We start from the raw sequence: 16,969 nt of genomic DNA, 5'->3' as shown, positions 1-16,969 counted from the left end.
TAAATGTAGACCAACAGAACCTCAAAGAACAAAGAATTAAGCTGGTCACTATGGAGACCACACTGTAGAAGAAAGCTCACTGCGTTACACACCAATGACAAGAGATACACAAAGTGTAAACTACGCTACAACCAGATTTATTTGAAACACCATCCAACAGGAAGTTTCTACATCAAGAAAGGAGCTGTATACATACACGTATAATAGTTTTTTCTTGTTTACTCGTAGAGTTTGTGTGTACTAGGAGAATGTGCAGTGAAATTAAAATGCCACGAATGTGGTGCGCTCATTTTGTGTACGTCTAAGCCTTTGCCCAGCATATATGCATGTTTTTTGGCCTTATGAGTTCTTTTTAGTTACAGATAAACAGGAAAGAATTAGAATTAAGGAATCATTCAGCAAAAACCATGAAGAGTTGAATAGTGGAGGAAATAAATTATGGGTTATATGACATGCCATACCTTTTTCAATGCCGCCACAGGAAAGACCTTCTTTGACTTTTGACATCCATATGGGGAGTTTTCACATCTAAAAATTCAATAATCACAGCACATAACAAATTATTTGCATACTGTTTGCATTCAGAATATTAAATTAAATTAAATTAAATTTATTTCCATAAGAACAAGGGAAGAAGCTCGAACAAAAAGTGAAACAAGATCACTTGATCGGATTCGAGCCCCCTATACATTGCATATGGTAACGACACGGTTGTATTTTGATCACTGTACAGCAATATTTTTACACTATTACCCACCACTAAAGCATATCTGACCTACAAGGCATAGCATACTCAACAAATAGCATGGAAATATGAACTAACGTCCATACTGTTTTGAATTAACTGCACAAAAAGAGGAAAACGTGAACGTTAAAGGGACTCTGAAACAATAATTCTGGTAGCATTCTTATGCAAGAGATCCATAGAACTGGTCATTGTGAGTATCTGAGTCATTTGAAAGCTTTGAGTGGAGCCAAAAATTTGAAAATAATTTATAAAAAGTGCACCAGGTGACTGCTCGCAACTGATTAGGGTGACACCTCCCCGTGCGCCCCCTTCTCGTTGACGTCAACTGAGCTTTTTGGGTGTGAAAATTCATTGGACACCCCCAAGTGACGCTGGTGGGACAAGGTGCAGTGGGGCCCCATTACGACTCATTTTATTTATTTTTTCTTGGAAGCCAGCGTACACTGACTTCAGGGGGAAGAAGCAGAAGCATAATTTCGATCGTCAATATGTTCGGTGTTAGTGAAGTTAGCTTAAAATTCTTGCGTTGCAGTGAGGATTGATGGAATACCTATTGCTCGTGCACACCTTCTAGTTTTTAGTAAGTAGCTTTTCATGGTCTGTTTAGGATGACTTCACCACTTCAATGTCAAAACACTTTCGCTGTTTAATTTCTGTATGCAGAACTCAGTCGAAAAAAATGCATGCTCATTAGGGGTGTGCAAACACTATTAAAATTTTTGAATACGAACATTTGAAAATTCTGAACATCAGTTTTTCGAATACAAAAACGAATCGAATAACAAACATATTCAATTCGTATTCAAAAATTTAGAACATTGGCACACCCTTAATGCTCATATATTGGCAACTCACTGGTGCTGTCCACAGCTGTACATCACTGGGTAAGATCCACCACAATCAGCCAAAAACAAGGAATGGCTTTGACCAGCTGCAATGTCAAAAACCAGGTCATTCCTGGGCATCTAAAACAAAACAAGACAAAGTAAGAAAGGCAACAGTTAATTAATCTTTGTTATGATACACTGCAGCATGATGTGCTCAACAAGCTTCAAATAACAACTGTGTAGCCTCAGTTGGTGCAATTCTCTGCTCCGAGGCAATTGAACAGGTTTTATTACCCCTAGCTGCGGTTGCACTTTGATTGAGGCAAGAAGGCAGAATGCCTGTGTTTCGACCTCAATGCAGACTACAGAACTACAACCATTTGAAGCCAATCTCAAATCCTTCACTGCAACATGCCTTTTAGTGAAGGCGTAGCTCTCATGCATAAAAACCTAACAATTTTTCAAGCCTTAGACTAGTGAAGTTCATTGGCAATTACAATATTTTTCGGCTTTACATGAACCTGCAATTAAAAAAATATATATACCGACAGCTTAATTCATGCTAGAAGCATAAACTAAAAGGTCAATGTTCAGTTTTCCACCGTCTGCTTGTAGCCTAATACCCGGTCTTTGTCCCGGCAGACTTGAAAAATCCTCATATACAGTGTTTCAAAACCTCACCCAAAGCAAGGCTTGCTGATAAAGCGTAACAAAATATGTTATCATTACTATAATCACAGTAATAGTAGTTTTGATCACATAAGAGTTTCTAATGTGCACCAAAATATTGGTATGCAGGCATTCTTGCAGTTTCCCTTGCAGTCTAGTTTTGGGTCTCATATATGCGCACTACCCTTAGCTTACCTCTGACAGCGCAAACACTTCAATGGGGCATAAATAACTTGATTCACGGTACATATTCGAACCTATAGGTGAAATCTGTAGGCTGCATTTGTTGTATTTCTGTCATTTTTCCGAGTCACGACTCTTCTCACTACACTTGCCAGGATCCAAAGCTGAACATTTTGAAGAATCCTTTGAAGACAGTGACTTCCCCAGGACACTTTATGACACCCTTCAATTCGTGATGCAGCTCATGAGTCACACCAAAAATACTGACTCCTTGGTACATGTTTATATACATTTTTTTTTCTGACAAATTAGTGCTTCTTAACTCATGCTCTGTATACTTCTTTTTTTGCTAGCATTTTTTTCAGACATTCAATAAGCAAATGAGATGGTTTGATATTTGGATTTTTTGGCATTTTTAGAAGAAAAAAAAAATGACAGGCAGTCTCGTCACAGGCAGTTCATTAAAGAAAAAAAAAAGGATACAGATACCACATTTTAACTCATGCTGCTTCAACAAAATTCAACGCAGGCTGACGAAAATGCCACTCATCTCATCCCTTCATGACTGCTTGTCCACTTTTTCATATTTATACTCTATACCAGGTGTTCTCAAACAGGGTTCCACAAGCCCCCACTGAACTCCCACTGCTTAAAAATCTGAGAAAAAAGCACTTATTAAAAGCTGGAAAAAGTGTTTTCACGAATCCCACATAGCACCTGCTCGCAGCTATGCAGCTGTTGCAGATTTTAGCGTTTTCTGCAACAACACCCTCACCATGCCCAATGTTTGCTGCAAATGCTTATAACTAAGACCCCTAATTTCCTGCCTAGGCTGATGGAGAAGCAAACTGTCACTGCACCAAAAGGAGTAAATTAAATGAAAATTCAGATGGTTAATAACATTTCCATCATCCTGTTGCTGCTACTGATGCTTGAAACAATAATACCATAATACCATAAAAAAGATTGTGGTTGTCAACATGCAATTCCATTAAAAAAAGTTTAAATCTGCAATTTTTCAAAGAATTAAGGGAAACCAGAGACCCCACTTATAAACATCATGACACTAAAAAACTGTTCCTAAGTTTACAGAGCCCAATGTACTTGCTTACATATCCACGGCTAAAAGTCAGGGGGGTCTCAGGGGGTCTGAGACCCCCCGCCAGTATTTAAAAGGGGTGTGAGAACCCCCTGCTCAAAGGTATATGGACTGCATGAATACGAAGCAGGCTGTCATATTTTATTCCTGTCATTGGTTGTTGAAACATTTCTTTATTGTTTTGGCAATTTGGCAATGAGTTTTAATAAGAGCCAATAACATATCTGCTATAGCCCACGACGTAGGAAAATAATTTCTCCCATTTGTATAAAACGATGTGTGAAGCAGGCCACTAGCCACTATCTTTCTCTCCACTTATCTCCCTTTCCACCTGTATTGGAATCAGTAGAGGCCTCCCCTTCCATGGAGCCAGACTTTAAGCACTGTAACATATCCCATGCAAAGCAGCTTAAAATTCATTATTGCTCTAGCCTGGCAAGAAAGATGCACAGTAGCTGTTGTAGTTATAAATCAATGGCAAAGCTGCAACTGAGGCCATAATGTGCCAGACAAAGAAGAAGAATGCATGCATGCATGTACAGACCCATTCATTGCACTCTTGGCTGCATTTTTTGTTGCTGCTAACTTTGCAACATAGTCTTTGCTCGCATAATGCAAAAGAATGGCACGGAATAAATGGCAACTTAGGCACAGAGAATGGTTGCTGCAGTTGTATTATAGGTGTTCATTCATGCACAAGTGAAATATTTCACACTAGCCAAAACTACATGTTAGTGAACTGCTCAGCTTATCGGCAAGTTCTGCTTAAAAACAGCTCATCCCAACATGAGTCAATTGTGCAGCTGCTGCCCTGAAAATCTGCTGGGACACATCGGAAATTTTCCAAGCGCTTCCTTCAAGTTTTGACAAGGACGACATTTCTCAAAGATGCAGGCCACACTACCATCCTCATTTGTAAGCAAGCATGCAAAACTCTCTCTTCCCATTATCTCTATGAGGAGCAGTGTCACAGAGGCATTATGCTTATCTGAAGTTTGCCACACACCTCACTCACCCACCCTCCCCCCCTCCAGTTCCCTTCTTTGCAGCCCCCTGTCATGAATATTCGGGTACTGTCCTCTCAAGAATAAATTATGTTACGCTAAATTCTCAAATAAGCCTGACAAATCAGACACATTTGTTTGCAATCTCACAGATACAATACGAGTACAATTCGTTATGAAGATATTAATTAGCACACATTGGGTGATGTGAACTCTTGCACTGTCATTCTGAGTTTTCTTCCTAAGCTGCAAGCAGGCCACTGACTTCTACCACTGTGCTGCACTTCATAGAAAAATACAAAGTGAAGAAAGTCAAAGGATGCTTGAAAGAGCATGCGCAGGCAGATATCCTAGTGAGGCATGAGACGGAATAAACTGAGCTGGAAATGTAGTCATGCAAGTTCTACTCTAGCTCAATCTAACAGTTATTTAAGATTATGATGGCCACGGACAACCATTACCAAATAGTAGGCACACGTCATTAAATGCAATGTTGTAGAAAAGGTACAAGTCACAACAGTAGGGGTTGTGTGTGATGCTTTTGAGTATTCTTCTCTCAGACTGTTCATAAACATTTCCTTGTAAATTATTTATGCTCATCTTGCTCTTGGTTTAAAAATGATGCCTGTGCACCATTTTTTTCACAGGTGCCGCTACGTAGGAGAAGCAGCGACATCTAGTGACTGGTCCAGGCATGACTGCCATGATGTCTTATGTGCCTGGCCACAGCTTCGTTTGGCAGAACGGGAGAAAACGCTAGCTGCAACTGTGTAATCAGGTCCTTCTGAGCCTTTCTTTCCTAGGTAGTGGCTATTTTAAGAACATTGTCTTGCAGGTGTGGCAACCCTTATCTTGCGCTGCTGCCATTAGCCCAGAGTGCTTGCACACATACCAAACGTGCGTTGGACAGGCGACAATCATTCAGTGTAACTAAAATGACGCGGTTCAAAAGCAGTATGTTGTTTAAAGCAGTGAAAAAGCAGGAGTTGTCATACTAAGCCAATATTGTCACACTTTGACAGCCTGAACTCATTATGCAACAAATATACAGTTAACGTCATGAATATGCAATAAACTGCTGTGCTTACTCTATTCTAATATGCAGTTGATTGTGACGTGCACCCGTTTTTCAAGGTACGAAAAAAAAAATAGTGCAATGCTTTTCATTGTAACACAGACCAAGTTTTCATGCTTCAATAAAGAAATGAATCTTCTCACTTGGAACAGCTAACCTTTAGTGCAGCTGCTCTAATGTAATGGTCCACCACATCAACTTTCTTTTTGGCTGATGCCTGTTCGCTGTTGAATCGAAAGTCTATGACTTTTTCAAGAGTTTCGTAACCAAGCACATACTAGCTTTGAACTCTGCCAATCAGGCACATAAGTTTCAGGAGTATCAAACACATGTGAGGCCACCCGACTGCTATTTTCTTCCGCACCCAAGATAATCTTATTTTGAAGAGGTAGAATTTCTTAGCTCATTCCTTAGTTTCACACCGTCGCTGGGGCCTGCAGTACACACCTTGGCAGTGTACAAAAACGCAACGTTCTAATAACATTGTGACATGTTTAGCTTTCAATAGAAACGCCGGCGATAGTGGCACACTCAGCAAACTTGGCAGAGTGCCGAAACTCTGTGCACTCTGGATGGGAGCACTGGCAGCATTGTACGTTCAGTGCGGGCCAGCCTGGCTCAGCGACACAATTCTCAAAAAGCTTCCGCGTCACGGTGTTCCACACTCAAGATCGCCATTTTTTATCAACACGGCATCTTAGTGAACTCAACACATCCTTGCAAACGATGCTTTCATGCTGGCACAACTCTAGGTGGGCACCTTGCGCACGGGACAATTCAGATGCTCTCAAAGCCCATCAGTATTTACGAGTGCAGTAGGCCATAGGTTGCAATGGTCAAGAAATACTAAGCCACCATTTTGCGGTGTCAATGATAATAGGGCATAGTCTTTTTTGCACTCGATTCTAATGCATATGCCATTGTTAGGGAATTTTTTTTCCTGGAAAAAGGTGCATGTTAGAATCGAGTAGATATGGTATTATAAGGAACATGTGCTTTAAAACACTCGCACACAATTTTTTATTGTAATGTCTAATCTGTACTCCGCTGGTTTATAACGTGATTTACATTCTTGCCATGTATTTTTCCTTTTGCCTATAAGTATATACAGAAAGGAGCTCAGTCTTCAAAGGAATGAATGAGCCAAGATTAAAATCTATGAGCCATCCTCCTGAAATACCCTGCTGGTGTGACCACAATAATATGGAGTAAGCTTAACATCATAACTTTTCTTACAAGCTTCCTAGAATGATACGAATGTTTCTTGGGGTTACACACGAATGCACCAGCGGCATCTGCTGGCATACTTATTACACATCTCCTAATTTGTGCCAGGCTAAGCATGAGAGGAGTTCTATCAATAAGTGCGTCCAGTATTATTATGGCTGCAACCGTACATCTCGAATTCAACATGTCCGCATGAAATACCACTTCGTGCTTTATTGAAAAGGGCATGTTCTGTACAAAATATGGCACAAACATTTCCTAGAACATTTGTAATTAAAGTGCGCAGCACACTTTACTTTGTGATAGGAAACATTTAGATGAAGTGAGATGTTTTTTTTTTGTTTTTGTTTTTCATGTGAATATGCTATGCCGTATTGCCAAAAATGAGTAAAATTCCTAGCTTTTGATGCGCAAGACATGTATGTAATGCTAGCACTGTGTCATTTCAAAGATACAAATGCCTATCATGTCAAGATGAAGGAAAAGAAGGTGAAATAGGGTTACTAAACAGTGACTGTGCATTACTGACTGAATAAAGTGACCTTACCAGTAAGGCAGCAAAGCCACAATTTGTGTATGGCACCTTTCGTTTTCTTTTTTTTTTTCTCCTAAAATATAAGTAGATAACCCAAATTCATGCCGAATATTCTGGAGGCCATATATGGGCACTTGCATAATAAAGGTGCGAGAACCATGAATTCAAATAACATGCAAGATCAAATCACGCTAAGCCAGCCATTTGGTCTCCATTTCTCTTGGTGCATTGGTGTTTGAAAGGAAGTAGCTTTAATCTCTACCAAGGTAGGTCTTAAACTGAAAAATTTTTAACTCAAATAGAAAATTAACACAAACACAAAAGTCACACTTCTAGTTCATTGACTAATGAACACCGAATGTGCTATTCAAAAACAGAAAACAAAAGTTGCAGAAAAATTGGGGCTTTGCATTTTAAACTTTACTTCAATTACACATACTGCCCAGCATGAATTGGAATCACTGTTTTGCTACATGTTACTTGCAAGTCAACATCATGATGATATTGCACAGGCAAAAGAAGACGCACGTGCACACACAAAAGAAAAGCATCCACATGCAGGAAAACACTGCCTACAGAGTCATTCAAGACTTACAGCAACCAGTTTAGGAGTGGAAATGCATTTGGCTGCAGGGTTGTGACCAAGCTGTGAGACATCATTCAACCCCCAACTGAACACGCTGAAAGTGCAGGTGAGAGCTAGTGAGTGACCGTGACCAGCGCTCACTTTCAACACGCCAGAGTCGTTCAGGTGCTTCATCAGGCAGGGCTGCATTCTGTGGAACATAGAAGAAACACAAACAGGACGCCCTTAAATGATAGCAGGACCTCACAAGTCACGGCATTGCTAAAGGGTTAGCAAGCAAATCTGCTCTCTGCACAATATGCAGCACTCCAGTTATATATCATGAATGTTGCTAACAGTAACTTGAGCTGGGAGATTTATTCAAGATGAGCCATATGAAACTGTATGATTTGTTTAAAGCAAGCTGGCCAGAACCGTTTGCAGCAAGGCAAAAAAAAATGTAATTTAAGCTAAAAAAAAAAAAACAATCTAACCCCAAACACCCATCCAAACTCTCTTCTTGCATTAGTCCTTTCAAAATAGTACCTAAATTTTTTTCAAACTATTTTATATAAAAAATTTACAGGCAGTACTAGGCCCACACATATTGTAAAAAACTTCACTGCAAACATTCAAAATTTCCCTTAATAAATTCTTGAATCTTCTTGCTAATTTTCCTGTTGTATTCTTTGCATAGACCCAAGTCCATCGAGGAAGGCTAAAAACGATCAACATGCATTTTTTCCTTTGCAATAGACAGAAATAAAATTTTGATTCGATCTGATTTCAGAAAGCACATGACTCATGAAGACTTAATGGAGATCCCCTAAAAAAAAAAAAAGAAACTATATCTGCATAGGCATAACGAAATAAACAAATCTTGGTGCACAAACTGAACCAAATGCCTTGCAGTGATACAATGTTAAAAAAAAAAAAAAACTGCAAGAACTTTAAAGCTACAAAGGACAGATTTGGTCAAAAAAACACGTCCTATAATCTTTAAAACCTAGTATTCCAATATTACTCTAATAAAAAGAATGGCAATTAGCAATGCTGCAACCTCTAACATCAAACTTTGGTCTGTCCAAAAAAAGAATCTCTTCTGTGAACATTTTACAACTTTGTGAATACAAGGTATTCAGCATTAATGATTAAACATCTAAATTGAATATGAAATTTTTCTTTTGGGCTTTTGGGCTAGAATGGCACATGAACAGGAAATGCAAAACACACACACACACTTAATGCATTACAACTTAACACAATGAAGCAACCAGCTGAATTACTACAAGGCACTTCACGTTAAAAGTAGTGCTGCTTGGTCAGCAATGCAGATGCATCAGATGGTATATGTTCTCGCCCATATAAATTGCTAGCATTTTAGTCAAGACAAACAGCACATACCTTAAGCGGGTATGCGGCACTGAAATCATGAAAAAAAGCCCCCTAAAACGATTTCTTGAAAGTCACTGTATCCACTTTAACGCCCTGTTTTCTAAACTGCCTTAAAGTTCCATAGCTGAAATTCACTGGGAAATACTGTAAAAAAAAATTATTTTGTGAACTATTGTGGCTACGCATATCAGGGAAATCCTTGGATGATCGGTGTTTTTACTGTTCCACTTTTTCTAACCAGATACTCAAATCGTGGAGCAAATTTCTTCACGACTGTTGTATATATATTCTGACCCTATCTATCTATCTGCACTCCTAGAACCGTACTCTAGACCAAGTCATTTTTTGTTTTCCAATTTTGAAATTTATGAATTTGTTGTATGAAACTATCTTCTTCGAAACGTAGAAATGTCGACGAAAAACTACATCATAAATATTTAAAACTAAAAATTAGTTCCGCAAAAAAAAAAAAATAACTCCAAGTGTGTCTTGACCTGTAGCCCACTTGTAGAAAAGCATTGGATGTTAACCCAGCCTTCTGCTTCTTTTTGTAAACTCTGCAGGCTTTTCACAAAAATCAATAGAGAAATAAATCATAGAAAAAATATTACTGAGATACAAAACTAATGCTTCTTAGCAGCTGTAACATTGCTTCCGATAAGCTCAAAATGTTTTATATAGATCTATCCAGAGATAAAAATTATCTGGTGAAAGTTACGTCCCTCCTTAACTATTAGCCACCCACACTGCTGTTAGGGATATACTCAAAAGCACTTTGACTTAAATAAAACAAAAATAAAACTGGGAAGGAAGCCCACACATTGCACTGATTACAATACAAGTCTGCCAAAAAATGTAGGTCAATTCTATAATTTGGGAGGCTATTAACAATGAAGGATATTATTTAAATACAGGATGACAATCATTTTTTAGCATTTCACTAATGGTGCCTCCACCTTCGTCTGCCCTAACATCACCTTTCTGCATGCCATCGAAAGCTTTAGAAACACAACAGTCTAACAAACTAATTTAAAATGTGTTCAATAGCGCTTATTCCCCAGCAAAAAAAGTGTCATGCATCCTACACTATAGTTCTTAAATATACACGTGGTTTCTGCCAAAAACGAATGAGATTCCTAGCCTTTCACTCTCAAAGCATGTATGCAATGGCAGTACTGCATCACTTCAAAGACACTACATGTCTATCATGTCGGGGTAAAGGAGAACAAGGTAAATAAGGTTACTAAACAGTCTGAAAAAAGTGAAATTGGTTGGCCAAGTGACATCTGTTGGCTACACACACACCTTCCTTTGGGCAGACTAAATCACGTTTGGTCACAATTAGAGGTTGACGAGCCTAAAAATAGACGTACTTCATGGAAAAAGAAAAGCTGAATAACATTCACACAAGTATATAGCGGGAATATTCATAATTCCATGCAAACAAATTTTCACTCTGTAATACAGTAAAGAATGCCATGATACGCTAGACTAAGCAGAAGCTTCACGCAATATGATCGTTGTACAGGGTCGTCCACTTCTAGCTAGAACACGGTCACTGCTTTTAAAGCAGCATTGTATCTGACGCAGGCAGATATCGATGCAAAGCGATGCAAGCACACAGAGACACGGATGTGCTGCTTCACATGGCCAGCCACTTTCGATTACTGCGTGGCCGGGTCGGATGCAATGTTGCTTTAAAAGCAGTGACCGTGTTCTAGCTAGAAGTGGATGAGGCTGTACATACTAGTCCCTGTGTTCCCACGCTTTCTTACTGCATGCAGCATATTAAGGATTAAGCTTTGAGGAGTGGGGATGTCATTAAGTCTGATACACTGCACTATAAAGTTTGCTTGGCCTCAATACAACCTACAACACGGAAACACAGATAACATCATTTGTTGCTTATAGCTACAAAATGCATTACAATATGATATGAATAGAGCAGGAACACTAAAAGAAAGCTCATTTTCAGCAAGGTGTAGGCACGAAAAATATGAAAGAGAACACTTATTTTGCATTAATGCACTAAATTTATCTTTACTTTTATGCCAAGCTAGAAAAAATCACAATGAGGCTCATTCAGTGCGAGGGAAACTCCATAAAGGAAGGCAAAATACATGCCTGCCACTCCCACCGGAGAAGTCAATCTTGATTGTTTTTGCAAATCAGTTGTTCCCTTCCGTATTTCTTATACCTGTAAAATCTATTTAGACAGATGCACATGCACTTTCTTATAAACTGACCCTCCACCACCCCACGCCACATTACACAGTTACTGAATATGAAAGTATACTGGTCACCATGTCTAGGGCTCAAGTGAGCACTACAAATGCAAACAGTGAGCTCAATGAAACTGGACACTAAAGTAGGTTGAAGGAGGTGGCCCACATGGCCAAGTGAAAACCTTGCTCCCTCCCCCTCCCCCCTCACAGAGTGGCAAAAATAAACAACCGAGCCACCTTCACCAGGGACATTTTTGTAGGTGAAGCAAGGCGCAAGCTTGTCATTTTTTTTTTTTCTTTCCCTCGTTCGCTCCTGTGTAGGATTTGCGAGAGAAGAGGCGGAGGGCTGTTTTTAGTTATAACTATTCCTGGTGCTGAATATGCTGGATAGCATATTTTTGCTGAAGGTTGACAGGCTACTCAGTATCTATCAGTATTTCAGCTTTTGGCAGCCTCAGAGAAAACCATTGCAGGGACCCTTTAAATTATAATAATGTCACTGCAATGGAATACCCCCTGACTATGTGCCTAAAGCTCAGAGCACGTCTTCTTTTACATAACATGCTCAGCCTCAATTCTGCTATATATAAACACTGATCTGCCTGTCTTAAGAAGCAACATTCTCCAAAACGTCAACCCTCAATTTCACAACCTGTCGCAAGTAGGTCGGTTCCCAAATGCATAGCAGCTTCACTGTTTTTAGCTTGAAGAAAGGAACGACAAATCAGATGATACAGCCAAAAAATTCTACCACTAGAAAATACAAATAGCGTGCTCAAGCTTGAAATGAAAAGGACAAATTGTGGTGGTCACGATAACTGCAAATTTCGAGCAGAACTGCTTTTCGATAAAAGTGACCATAAACTCAGCCAAAGAATCCTACCACTACAAAATACAAATAGCGTGCTCAAGCTTGAAATGAAAAGGACAAATTGTGGTGGTCACGATAACAGCAAATTTCGAGCAGAACTGCTTTTCGATAAAGGGACCATAAACTTTGTCTTCTTTGATATACCTTTAAAAATGATGTTTTATGAGCTACTTTGTAACTTGTAAGCATCACCATAACACTGCAGCTATTAAAAAATTTTTTTAGTTGTTACATTAGGAAATATTCTTAACATAGGGTGAACACACAAAGAATAAGTTTGCTTTTACCACCGCAGCCCTAATGCAAATGTTCTAAATAAAAAAAAATCTGGCTTAAGATCAATATTTACAGCAATTATAATTTTATAAGTGACAATAAATTAATTGATATGATATTTTAGCCACAGTAAAGTCAATATAAAAGACAAAGGCTGTTACCTGTCAAGGTCATCACCATGTCCAAGCTGGCCGTAAGATCCTTTGCCCCAGCTCCAAACTTGAGTGATCATGCTGTGCTTAGGTAGCTGGAATTCTCTGATGTCAGAAGATCGTGATGAGTTCTGCCGTCGCTCAAAGTTATTTTCTGTCTTTTCAGAATTAAATATATCTGGAATCTGATCAGACTCAACTAACTCAAAGGACTCAGCAGAGCCACTGCGAGATCCTGTTGCAGTTACCTGAGGTGCAAAAGAGACAAAGTTAAGGCGATCAACAAAAAGTGAAGTGACACGAGAAAACATGTTCTTCATGGCAACTGACGAAGTTGAAGAAGATATTTCCTTGCTAGGTTCACTAATGGAGTCCTCTGGTGCCGACTTTCGTGTTTTGGATTGAGGCTTGTGACCAAGCTGTCTGTCAAGGAACTCCATTGCATGTTCAGGATTAAGAATGGATGACGTCCGTTTTGAAGGCATAGATGTAGACCTTAAGCGTTGCATGGGCCCTCTTCGCAGTTCTACACCTTCAAATTCATCATAATCTGCTTCCGGGACTCCAACAGCATCAGTTTCTTGCTGATCGTCTTTGGTAGCTGAGGCGCCTGAAGCCAGAGAAGCTTTATCTTGAACATCTGTGGAAACATCAGTGTTCACAGGCAAGGCGGAAACCAATGATGCTTGAATTTGCTCATCGGGATGTAAATTTCCAACTTCAGGAAGTGAATCTTGGGCTTGTAAGTCCCCCATCTCTTCAGATCCATATGGTGGTTTTGGAATTGAGCTCTGTATCACATCTTCATTCCCCATTATGCCCTCTGAATCGCCAGTGATGGCATCATCCTGGGAAGCAGTAGGCTTTGATACCATACAAGGCAAACCAAGAGGGCAGGTGGAAGACTGCACAACACAAGTACTGCATATGACAGCATCATCTTCAGTGATCACTGGTGGGATGTTTTCTGTTACAGCCAAACTGTGAGTTGCACCACATACCACTGAAAGCACTTTCTTTTCTTTCAGGAAGTCAATTCTTTTTGGTAGACTCTTTGTTGTCACATTAAGCCCGAGCTGAGGGCCTGTGCCCCAAGCAAATACCTCGTGGTTACTTGTCAGGGCCAGCGTATGTACAGGGCCGCATGAAATGCTAATTACAAATACACCACCAGTGACTATGCACCCACATTCTTGGCATTTCCCAAGTTCTTTCAAGACCTCAACTTTTCTTGGGCTCAGAAGAGTTTCTTCAGGAAAGCCACACTGCCCTTGGTTATTCTGGCCCCACATGTAGACAAGGCCATCGACAGTGAGAGCTGCACTGTGGTTTGGCCCGCATGCAATGTCCTTAGCTGCGCACTGCACCCCAGTAACATGGAATGGTACTGTTGAATATTCAGTCGTGTTTCCACTGCCAAGCTGCCCATAGTTATTTTTTCCGAAAGCAAATACCTCTCCATTATCTGTCAAAAAAAGGCAGTGGTGTGAACCAAAACTAAGGGACGTTACAGTGTGTTTGCCAATGGAAATTGATGACAGAGGACTGTTACATGTCCACAGTATGCCTTGCACCTCGGGTGATTTGTCTTCATCCGGTGTTCTGTAAAACAAGAACCGCCGAATGTTAATATTTTTATAGAGAGCAAAGGCAATGCACATACTGATCAATTTATTACAGTGAAAACAAACCACGCGCACATATGTTAGCCCGCGTGCTTTCATTGCCCCGGCTACAAGGAAAATTACTCAGCAGCTCTACAAAGGCACTACTTGAATCACCGCCGGACATAGTTCATAAAAAAAAAAAAAAAAAAAAAAAAAAAAAGACAAGAACGGCACCACCTCTGGGTCAATAACCTACTTCATTGATACTTTGATTGTTCAGGAACCTAGATCACAAAGCGACGCGAAGAATTTCTCGTTATGAAATTGTGAGGATGTAGGCTTTTCTTTTCTTGCAATGGGAGGCGAATAAAAATGACTTCATCAATAAAATAAACTAGATTTGGTTCATTAACTCACTGTTTAGCGAATGTAAACGGCACTTTGAACGAGACACAAGCAAACGTTTCCCACCGAGCGCTAGGAGTTGGGCAAATCTAACACGCCACAACTCTACAACTGATGAAAATGTGATAAGACATCTTAATTGTCAATTAGCGATTACGTAAAAAAATAAATAACACTTTCTTCTAATGGGACACCGTTCAATGCTAAAGAACATACTCACTCTTCGATCACACCCATGATTTTGCGTGTCTAATCTGTTCTTTTGTTATCCATTGAGGAAAGCACAAACCACAAGCTGCTCCCTCACACGGCTGCATCACAAACAGAAGAACCCCATACAACTGTCAATGCATTCGTAAGGCAGGCAGTCTTTGATCATTTCAATGCTGGCAAAGATCACGCAAAGCTGCCTTTCCTTTACCGAACTGACGCTACTGTACATATGATAAAACGAAACGAAACTTGCACTAAGTGTTGCCAATGTTGCTTGTGGACACGAGATAACTGTATCTGACTGTCGCGACGCGGCGGTGGATAGGGGACAACTGTAGCGTTGCAGCATATTTGGCTTCGTTTTTGCGAAAATATATATACATTTTTTTTAATTGAACAGAATGGTACAGCTGACGTATGCACGTACGTACGTACGTTACGTACGCCGTATGGGTGGATACGGACATGCGGGCAGCGTCAGGGGGCGGAGGCCAGTGAAGTTGAGCGGGAGTTCCTAATATTCCTGTTTTAGCGCGGATGACCTCCTAAACACTGTAACCCTATAACACCGTGCTTCCAGCTAATTTGCGATATTTTAGCTCTGCACTGATCATGCGGAATCTATATTTCATGCAAAAAGCTGATTTGAGACCGTTTGTAGCGTATATTTTCCGTCAAATATGCCTGCTGTGTTCAAAAGTTGGCCAGCTAAATTGATTTTTTAGGATAAATACAGCAAGCGAGAAAAATAACTAACGTTCATAGATCGCGTACAGCGGAAACGTAGAAGAGCAAGATGGTATTAGTTCAAAATTTCAACGTAATTACACTTCTAAGCGTATCATCTCTTGCAGTCATGCACCAATCGTTCAGCCATGCAAGAATCAAGTCCCAGTCTCACAGGCCAGACTGATTGCTTGCTTTATATTGTTTAACATCCCAAATTTACCCAGATTATAAGGGACGCCGTAGTGTACTTTGGAAATTTCTACCACCTGGGGTTCTTTAACGTGCGCTGACATCGCACAGTACACGGGCGCCTTGTATGTGCAATTCAGCAATGGCAGGCCACTGTAGAAAAAGGCGAGTTTTCAGCAGGAATATGATTGCATGGTATGAAAAATTGGAGAAAATGCCACCGAGGTTAACGTGGTGTTAACAACATGAGCATACAAACATTATAAGTAGGCAAGTATAAATATGAGTTACTAAAACAAGGTTACTTAGTAAATAGCCTAATCGGTGAATTAGTAACAATTGATGCATGACCTGATTAAATAATTAGACACCAAGGTATATGTACTTGTAGCATATTTAACTAAATAATATAGTGGAATAGTTATCTGTACAGATAGCATTTTGGAGGCTTCATTCCCACTTGCATGTTGTGCATGTTGTTTGCTGTGGATTGAGGAGGGAGTTGGGTCACCTTCCCTCCTGAAATTCCAATGGTGCAATTAAATGTGGTCGCCAGAAATAAACATACACCTGTGAAACAAGACGGTGGATTTTTTTTCTTTTGAAAGTGGCCGCAAGTTTCAGTAACATATGAGAGCAAAAACAAATTTCCACGAAGATGCTGAGTTTGGCTAGCTGGTATAAAACTGTCAATGCAAATAGCACTAAGAACTGGACACTCATCATTGAGGACATAAGGACACAAGTTGTTGCCTCTCTTATTGTGTGCTGTGGTGTCATAAAGTAAGTTGCAAGAAGAATGCAGGTTGCATACTGTAAACATCTGAATGGGTACAATCAAATATTTATTCCACTTATTTGTCACTCAAAATACAATATAGCACCAATTGTGGTGCAGTATGAGCAAGAGGTCATAACTATAAACTTAACCTGATAAAAACACCGTGTACTAAGGTTAGAAAAAAAAACATTATA

General features: G+C 39.8%; 1 protein-coding gene across 4 annotated transcripts in view; it reads right to left on the bottom strand.

Moving 5' to 3' along the window:
* The window catches only part of Als2 (Amyotrophic lateral sclerosis 2), a 77,536-nt gene extending 62,175 nt beyond the window's left edge, over nt 1-15,361 (bottom strand). For all 4 annotated transcript variants that reach the window (XM_084590629.1, XM_084590630.1, XM_084590631.1 and 1 more), the window contains exons 1-5: nt 15,084-15,361; nt 12,861-14,453; nt 7,963-8,143; nt 1,604-1,713; nt 462-528 (exon numbers count right to left, since the gene is read on the bottom strand). In XM_084590629.1, the coding sequence (XP_084446755.1) occupies nt 462-528; nt 1,604-1,713; nt 7,963-8,143; nt 12,861-14,453; nt 15,084-15,100 (1,968 nt within the window). In that variant the 5' untranslated portion in view covers nt 15,101-15,361. The remainder of the gene's footprint in view (nt 1-461; nt 529-1,603; nt 1,714-7,962; nt 8,144-12,860; nt 14,454-15,083) is intronic.
* Between the last annotated feature and the right edge of the window lie 1,608 nt (nt 15,362-16,969).

Source organism: Amblyomma maculatum, chromosome 1 (assembly GCF_055883805.1).
Source record: "Amblyomma maculatum isolate TAMU_Amacu chromosome 1, ASM5588380v1, whole genome shotgun sequence".
Classification (NCBI taxonomy): Eukaryota; Metazoa; Arthropoda; class Arachnida; order Ixodida; family Ixodidae; genus Amblyomma; species Amblyomma maculatum.
This window is presented reverse-complemented; position numbering and strand designations above follow the sequence as displayed.